Below are 8,082 nucleotides of genomic sequence, written 5' to 3' on the forward strand. Positions count from 1 at the left end.
ATTGTCATAACACGCGACGATCTCGAGCGAGAAACATATTTCGTGCGATACATATGTTTCCGTGAATATGTTCCGTCGGTATGTGCATGGTGCTGAAACCGGGAAAGTGAAATGATGTAACGCGCGTGTGAGTGGAGTTACGGCTGACGGCCGAACTCACTGATTTCGTGACGTGCACGTGGCACGTTGGCGGAAGGACAATTGTAACAATTACGTGAAGTGACGCGCGATAAAACGTAATAACGCGAAACGACGGACGGTGAGGAAAGCGCGAGCGATTCTACGCGAGAAAGCGAGGGCTGTTCGGTGGCTCACGTATCCTCGACGGTGGTGGTGGTGTCGGCGGCCCCAGGAAGCAGCACCAGTTTGACAAGGGGCCGGACGAATTCGGAGGCGGCCGTGCGGACGGTCACCACTCGAACGACGCCGTCGTCTCCAGGATGCAGCTTAACGATCCGTGCGAGAGGCCATCGATTCGGCGGCGAGATCTCGGCCCGGATCAGGCACAGCCTGCCGATCTCAGGAACGTCCTCAGCTGTCAGCCACTTTGGTCGAGACGCGAGGTGCTGAATGCATTCGCGCGACCACCGCTGCCAGAAATGATCGCGCATCTTCTGCACCAGGTGCCATCGAGACAAGGAATTGTCCGGCCTTTCCTCAAGTGACGGCTCAGGAGCCGCCAGCAGCGGTGCCCCGATGAGGAAGTGCCCCGGCGTCAGTGCTGAGACGTCGTCAGGATCATCAGAGAGAGCGTGTAGTGGCCGAGAATTTAGGCACGCCTCAACCTGAGCGAGGAAAGTGGCCATTTCCTCGAAGGTGAGGGTCGTCTCGCCGATGACCCGTCGCAGGTGGAACTTGGTGGATTTCACCGCCGCCTCCCAGAGTCCGCCGAAATGCGGTGCGGCTGGAGGATTGAAATGCCACCGAGTTCCGTGGGCGGAGGCATCATGAGCGATGCGCCGGCCGTCGGATGACGACGCGCGGAGAAGATTTTTTAATGCCCGGTCCGCTCCAATGAAGTTGGTGCCGCAGTCGGAGTAGATGTCCGAACAGAGCCCTCGGCGTGCAGTGAAGCGACGGAGGGCGGCCAAGAACGCCTCCGTCGTGTAGTCGGAGACTACCTCCAAGTGCACCGCTTTGGTGACGAGGCACACGAAGACGGCGATGAACGCCTTGTGCGCGCGGTGTCCTCGCCCTTTGGTCGTGCGGATATGGATCGGGCCGGCGTAATCCACGCCGGTTCGTTGAAATGGACGCGCCGGAGTGACCCGTGCCCGAGGAAGACTGCCCATCGGTGGTTGCGGAGTGGCGGCTCGCCATCGGGTGCAAGTGACGCACCGATGCAGCAGCCGTTTCACCACGGCTCTGCCTCGTGGAATCCAGTGGCGGAGCCGGAGAGTACCGAGCGTAAGTTGCACTCCGCCGTGGAGTGTTCGTCAGTGGCAAGACTCCACGAGCAGGCGAGTGAGCCAGGACTCCGAGGGAGCGATCATTGGATGGCGTTCGTCGTCCGGAATCAGAGCGTGTTTGAGTCGCCCTCCGACTCTGAGCACGCCGTGGTCGTCGAGGAAGGGACTCAGCTTGGCAAGTGGGCTGCGGTGCGGCACAGTGCGGCCGGCGGTGACGGCCCTGATTTCCTCCGGATAGTGCAGTGATTGCACCATTCGAAGCCAAAAGACGTGTGCCGCGTCTAGTTCCTCCGGAGTGAGTGTCGCCCGATCGTCCGGGCCGTGATCGTTGGTGCGGGAGGTGGTGCGTCGCCATCGTAGGCACCACGCGGTGACTCGCAACAGTCGGTGTAGTGACGAGAATCGAAGGAGCGTGTCGGGCTCCGTGTCGAACCTTCCGACGGCGGCTTGCACGACGGCCTTCCGTTCCGGCATCTCCGCGTCGGGGATCTCGTCGCTCTCGGCGGGCCACTGGGTTCGGTCCTCCCGCAGCCACGGTGGACCCGTCCACCACAGCGGATGGCCGATCAGCTTGCTGGGCGCGATCCCCCGGGAGGCGCAGTCGGCCGGGTTTTCTCGTCCAGGAACGTGCCGCCACTGGGCCTCGGGGAGAGTTCGCTGAATCAGCGATACCCGGTTGGCCACGAACGTCTTCCACCGGGATGCGTGACCCTTGATCCAGTAAAGTGTCACCCGGGCGTCGGACCAAAGGAAGATCGGTGCTGTGGACAAGCGTAAAGTGTCGCGAGCGTGTCGCGTTAATTCAGTGAGCAGTGCGGCCGCGGACAGTTCGAGTCGAGCGAGGGACACCTGTCGAATCGGGGCTACCTTGCTCTTTGCCATGAGCAAGTGCAGTGTGGCGGAACCGTTCCTCGTGACGCGGAGGTAGACGGCCGCGGCGTAGCCTCGATCGGACGCGTCGGCGAATCCGTGGATCTCGACTCGGGAATCTGCTCCGCTGTCAAGCCAGCGGGTCACGCGAACGAGTTCAAGCCGCGGAAGCTCCTCCAGGAAGCTCCCCCATTGTTGAGCGTCGGCCGACGGAAGAGGGGCGTCCCAGTCCAGCCCCTTCAGCCAGGTGGACTGAATGAGGATTTTCGCTCGGATCACGACGGGGGTGAGCCACCCTAATGGATCGAATAAGCGTGCGGTCTCCGAGAGGACGCGCCTCTTTGTGAATACGGTGATTGCGCGCGGACGAATCGCGAAGGAAAATTCGTCTTCCGTCGGGTGCCAGCGGAGGCCGAGAGTGGAGTGTCCGTCTGTCTCCCACACGTGGAGGGCGCGTTTAAGTCGGTGCTCCTGCGGGATGCCGACGAGAACGTCTTCGGAGTTCGCGGCCCACTTGCGCAACGGAAACCCGCCCGCCGTGCAGAGTTCGCGCAGTTCGGTTTGCACGGCAACCGCGTCGTCGGTAGTGTCCGCACCGGTCACGACATCGTCCACGTATCGGTCGTCCTCGAGAGCGATTGCGCCACGCGGAAACCGAGCCCCCTCGTCTTTGGCGAGTTGCAGGAGCGTGCGAATCGCGACCCACGGTGAGCACGTGAGGCCATAGGTGACCGTTGTCAGGCGGAGAACGCGCACGAGTAGTTCGACGGCACTTCGCCACAGGATCCGCTGGTGGTCACGATCTTCCGGGTGGACGATGATCTGGCGATACATCTTCTCGATGTCGGTGATCATCACGTAGCGGTGCCGACGCCAGCGCAAGAGCACGTCAGAAAGTGCCGGCAGGAGATTTGCGCCTGCGAAGAGGTGGTCGTTGAGCGAGTCTCCGGAGCTGGTGCGTTGCGAGCCATTAAACACTACGCGGAGTTTGGTGGTAGTGCTGGCTTCTTTCAACACGCCATGGTGTGGCAGGTAGCATACGCCGCGGGTTGTGTTCTCGTCCGACGGTGCTATGGCCTCCAAGTGCCCGAGGTCCTCGTACTCACGCATAAACGAGCGGTAGAGTTCTCCGAACCGGAAATCTCGGGCGCACTTGCGTTCCATGGCAGTGAGTAGTCGCTCAGCGGGCTTGCGGGTCTCGGCGAGGTGCTCCGGCGTCGAGGAGAACGGCAGTCGGACGACGTACCGGCCAGCGGGTGTGCGCTCGTGGGTGCGTACAAAGTGTTGCTCGCACTCCTCTTCCTCGGGAGTGAGCGCGACGGAGGCGGGAGGCTCGCTCTCTTGCTCCCAGAAACGGCGGACCAACTCGGCCAAGTCATGGTCGGCGGTACACTGGAGTGAGCTGTGGTGACAGTGGAGGGTCGCACCACAGCCCCCTGAAAGAATCCATCCCAGGATGGTTTTCTGAGCGATCGGCGTTTGAGGTTCGCCTCGGCGGAGACCATCCTCCAGGATGGTCGAGCACACCTCGGCGCCCAGCAACAGCTCGACTGGGTCGTTGGCGGCGAAGCGAGGGTCGGCCAGAGGAAGCCCTCGGAGGTGAGGCCACGAGGTGCAGCACTTATTCGCGGCGCCCTGGTAGAGCGAGAGACGCGGAAGCACGAACGCGACGGCGGTGAGAGTGGCTCCGGTGGTCTTCGACTTGATGGTCAGGGACACCTTGCCTCGTGTGGATCCCGACTGGGAGCCGCCGATGCCGAAGATAGACACTCGCGTGCGCGATCGCGGCAGGCGTAGTCGCTGCACCAGGGACTCCGACACGATCGACACTTCGGAGCCCTGGTCGATGAGCACCCGAACCTCGTGAGGATCTCCGTGCCGATCGGCGATAGTCACGCGCGCGGTCGCGAGAAGAATCGCCTCACTGTCGTCGGCCTTTCCGACGGCGGAAAGCGTGCTGACTTCCGCAGGGGGTGCCGTCGCGGAAACGTACGCGTCGTGCAACATCGAGTGGTGCCGCGCGTTGCACGTGAAGCAGTTCCGGGTTGACTTGCACTTCGCCACCTGATGATTGCCGAGACAATTGAAGCAGAGCTTATTAGTCTCGACCACTGTCTTCCTCTCGCTGGCCACCTTGGCCTTGAAGTCGGGGCACCCCATGAGCGAGTGCTTCCCCTTGCAGAGCGGACACTGAGAAGGCTCGGAACGTTTCGCGACGTGAGTTTTCGCGGACCGTGATTGTTCACTCGCGGGTTTAGTGGTCTTTGGATTCGCTGCGTTCAGCGTGAGGATCCGTTTGTTGATGAAGGTCATCAACGTAGCGTGAGTCGGCGGCTCGAAGGAGTCTCCCGAGGAGGACTCCCATTCCAGACGCGTTCGCGGGTCAAACAGTTCGACTACGAGGTGATTAAAAAGGTCCATGCCGTGCGAGTCGATGGGCCTTCCGATGCTTTCCTGCGCATTGACGGCGGACGTGACGGCGTTCTGGACGCGGCTGAGTTCGTCGGCGGTAGCGGCTTTCATCTTCGCCACGGCGGTAAACGTGGCGAAGTTGGAGCGTATCAGCTCTCTCTTATTTTCGTAGTGCTGGCAGAGCAGCTCCCACGCACGATCGTAATTTTCGCCCGTAATCGTTAATGATTTTATTATGTTTTCAGCCGGCCCCTTGAGGCATGAACGCAGATAGTGCAACCGTTCGACTTTCGAGATGGACGACTGCTCACCGATCACTGATTTGAAGAGATCACGGAAGGATGGCCAGTCCTCGTAGGAACCCGAAAATTCCCGTAATTGGATACGGGGCAGCGAAGTTCGCGACGCGCGGTCAGTACCGGGCTCCACCGGCGCGGAGGCTTGCGCGGGCTTGCGGCGATTGGCCTCGCCGGACAGGACGCTACGCTGCTGCACGTAAGCCATCTCGGCGGCCTCGAGTAAGTCTGATTGAGCGTACTCACTTTCAGCGTAGCGGCTCGAATCCTTGTAGCAGTTTCGAATCAGGTCGTGCTGACTCTCGAACTTTGCCCACAGGTCGTCGAGGATGCGAATGCGGGTCTCGATGGCGGCGAGGGTGATGTTCGCTTGCCCCATCTTCTTCAGGTTCTCTTCGGCTCTGGAGATACGTTTGAAGAGTTCGTGTTGGCTGCTGACCATGTTGCTCTGGTCGAGACTCATGGTCGTCTTCGGTTGGAGGAGGCACTCCCGAACTCGCGGTTGCCGGCGATGATCCGGCTCGAAGGACCAAAATGTTCGAGAGCACGCGGTAGCGCGAGAAAGCGCGAGGTAGAAGACGACCACAAAAAAAGGGGACAAGCACAGAATTGAAAAATAAACTAAATATATTCAAAAATGTATAATGTACAGTTATTTACAGTCTTTTCCGTTTCAGGCAAAATACCGAGAGCGCGCACAGAGTTTAGCTCGGCGAAAGCGGCGATATAACGATTAAGTGCGAAAAGCGGTGATGAGCGGTGAAGCAAAGCGGGTGTATAATGATACTAGCGGTGATCTGCGAGCGAAATCGATTCCGCGGCGCAGCGGCGGTCCCTTTAACACCTCCGAGGCGAAACTCTCTCCCTGCAGATTTCTCAAAATTTCGGGAGGGTGATTGGCCGTCGGAGTCCCGCGTCATGAAGCTGACGTCACCGATTTCACTTGGTGACCCGACGGGGTCGTCATCTGTTTTCGAGTGTTTTGTGTATAGCATGGATCGTTCCTTTGTTCTAGCGTTGTTATTTGACTTTATTATTGATGACAATGTTAAAGTTTCAGGAAAGCTAATCTCGAAAGATCCATGCTATACCGAATATTTCCGTGACAAGTTTCATGCGACGATTTTACGCGAACCTTAGTCACTTTCATCTTATAAAATGCGATCTCAAACAGTAACGCAACAGGTTGCTTTTCATTTTTCTTCTTCACCTGTTCGGTTTCATTGTAGGAACAATCTACCTTTACCTTCTTTTTATCTGATAATCCATATTTTGTAGATCTGTTATTATAGCTGCCGGCAGTTGTACTAGATGGATCGCTGCAGTTGACGATTTCAGAAAATGAGTTCTGTAGTAATCCTGCCTTTCGTTTTTTATTTTTTGGTTTACAATTCACGTTTTCTTTATCTTCATCCTCTTCAAATGTATAACCACTTTGGGTACGTGTAGTGGAATTGCCGAGATCATCGTCACAATAAATAATTGGCACTTTATCGATGTCTAGTACCTCGAAATCATCCATGATTTCATTTTGTACACTTCTTTCTGGGACTTCTAAGACTTCTGGGACTTCTGGATAAGGTATCTCAGTTCCCTTAAAATAAAAATAATAATAATAATATCTAATAATAATAATAATAAAATAACATTATTAATAAAAATAATAATATTAGTAATAAGTATCTCGAGAGCATTTCAGCCTGTCAACATTACTAAATCCATCGCGTGCAGGATGCAAAAAGCAGTGCTTCTGGGTTTTCTCAAGCTACTTATATTACACGACTTGATAATGCTATGTGACACCTTATAGTAAAGGGAGTGGCGATAGTGGTCAATTACCTTCTTTGATTTAAATCCCGCTTGAGGTATATTTGCCAACCCAGCTGCCTCGGGAGTAAGAATTTCCAATAGTTGTGCCTCAAGGTCAGTAAAGTTAACAATTTTTGGAGGTCCACCGCCTGTGCCTTGTACATTTCTCCTCCTATTCGTTTTTTTCTTAAGAACGTACGTTTTCCAATCTGACCAACTCTATGGAAAAACATAAAAATATATGCACTGCTTTTAATATTCTCTTCGTGTATTCTTATACAAATCAGTATACCTTTATCCATTCTTGTACTGTTTTAACCGGTCCTTCTCCGGAGCTATTTAGCTTATTTGTTATTTGCTCCCATATATCTTTCTGCAATGTATAATATAATCATTTCTAATATTGAATACTAATATATATATACAAATATATACAAAACTATTATGTTTATATAATAACCAATTCTTTCCGGCTCTCAGACTTTCTTGAAACTCGACCTCTTATTATTTCCGGATGCTGTTTCAGGGAATCCAGCAGAATTTCCCGTTGCTTGTACGTGACATTCATACTAAAGCAATTAATTAAATTATATAAAATTATTAATTACATATTATTATTAAATATACTATATTATTGTATTATATAGGCAGCGTAGGATTTGACACAATTTTTATAACACTCTTTCAGTAAATATATATATAGTTTAAGAAAATATTTTAAAATTATATATGTTTTTAATATCATGTAATATTTATATAGATATGGGTTATGTTATGACTAAAATATTACCTATCACTCGAATAACACATTTTATTCTAACAAATGTCTTATTTATATTTATCACAAATTATATATAGCGAATAATACAATATGTATAAACAAATATATAGAATAATACGATATAATGTAGTATAATTAATTGTATTAATACATACTTGCGATTTCAACAATCCTATTGCCCAGATACAATAACATATGATATATAAGATATTCTTGTTGGTTATCGTGTTCAATATTCAATATTTTCAAGATATTTTGAGGTTACAGGACAGACGTGAAGGTATTCCTTTTATCTGGCGACTATATATAAGCAGTATCAAGATGCGCCTCGTCTAGCTTGCATGGCGATGCCGGATCGCGGTTTCCAACTACAAATTTTTCTAGTTATCTCACTTTTCCACTTTATACGTACGCGATCACTCTCAGTGCATATGTGAAAACTGAAAATGTTCACGTGAGATTACAAATTGTGGAAAATGAAAAGTGAAAAAATTCACCAATTCTT

The 8,082-nt window shown here is 52.8% G+C and overlaps 3 protein-coding genes and 1 long non-coding RNA gene across 4 annotated transcripts; 1 reads left to right on the top strand and 3 right to left on the bottom strand.

Annotated features, from left to right (window-relative positions):
* Nucleotides 1-311: 311 nt before the first annotated feature.
* On the bottom strand, nucleotides 312-1,292 carry LOC143903375 (uncharacterized). Its single transcript, XM_077416919.1, has one exon. It carries the CDS (start codon nucleotides 1,290-1,292, stop codon nucleotides 312-314), a length of 981 nt encoding a protein of 326 aa, XP_077273045.1.
* A 144-nt stretch (nucleotides 1,293-1,436) lies between these two features.
* On the bottom strand, nucleotides 1,437-4,802 carry LOC143903376 (uncharacterized). The gene has a single exon (XM_077416920.1). It carries the CDS (start codon nucleotides 4,800-4,802, stop codon nucleotides 1,437-1,439), a length of 3,366 nt encoding a protein of 1,121 aa, XP_077273046.1.
* Nucleotides 4,803-5,145: 343 nt separating this feature from the next.
* Nucleotides 5,146-5,777, top strand: LOC143903391 (uncharacterized). Its single transcript, XR_013258708.1, has 2 exons — nucleotides 5,146-5,209; nucleotides 5,307-5,777. It is a non-coding gene; the product is annotated as an uncharacterized LOC143903391 (long non-coding RNA).
* A 258-nt stretch (nucleotides 5,778-6,035) lies between these two features.
* On the bottom strand, nucleotides 6,036-8,082 carry LOC143903377 (uncharacterized). The gene is made up of 5 exons (XM_077416921.1): nucleotides 7,733-8,082; nucleotides 7,257-7,365; nucleotides 7,089-7,169; nucleotides 6,827-7,015; nucleotides 6,036-6,581 (listed from the first exon to the last, which is right to left on the bottom strand). The coding sequence occupies exons 2-5, from the start codon at nucleotides 7,362-7,364 to the stop codon at nucleotides 6,036-6,038; spliced, it is 924 nt and encodes a 307-aa protein (XP_077273047.1). The 5' UTR covers nucleotide 7,365; nucleotides 7,733-8,082.

This window comes from Temnothorax americanus, unplaced genomic scaffold, assembly GCF_048541705.1.
Source record: "Temnothorax americanus isolate GAGA-0224 unplaced genomic scaffold, ASM4854170v1 Scaffold46, whole genome shotgun sequence".
Lineage (NCBI taxonomy): Eukaryota > Metazoa > Arthropoda > Insecta > Hymenoptera > Formicidae > Temnothorax > Temnothorax americanus.

What these genes read in the sequence shown, in the direction of transcription:
- LOC143903375 (XM_077416919.1), bottom strand. Translation starts at nt 1,292, where the DNA reads ATGGGCAGTCTTCCTCGGGCACGGGTCACTCCGGCGCGTCCATTTCAA.
- LOC143903376 (XM_077416920.1), bottom strand. Translation starts at nt 4,802, where the DNA reads ATGAAAGCCGCTACCGCCGACGAACTCAGCCGCGTCCAGAACGCCGTC.
- LOC143903377 (XM_077416921.1), bottom strand. Translation starts at nt 7,364, where the DNA reads ATGAATGTCACGTACAAGCAACGGGAAATTCTGCTGGATTCCCTGAAA. An exon ending in CTGAGAGCCGGAAAGAATTG is followed by an intron (nt 7,170 to 7,256) that starts GTTATTATATAA and finishes TATACATTGCAG; the next exon opens with AAAGATATATGGGAGCAAAT. An exon ending in CGGGATTTAAATCAAAGAAG is followed by an intron (nt 6,582 to 6,826) that starts GTAATTGACCAC and finishes TTTTATTTTAAG; the next exon opens with GGAACTGAGATACCTTATCC.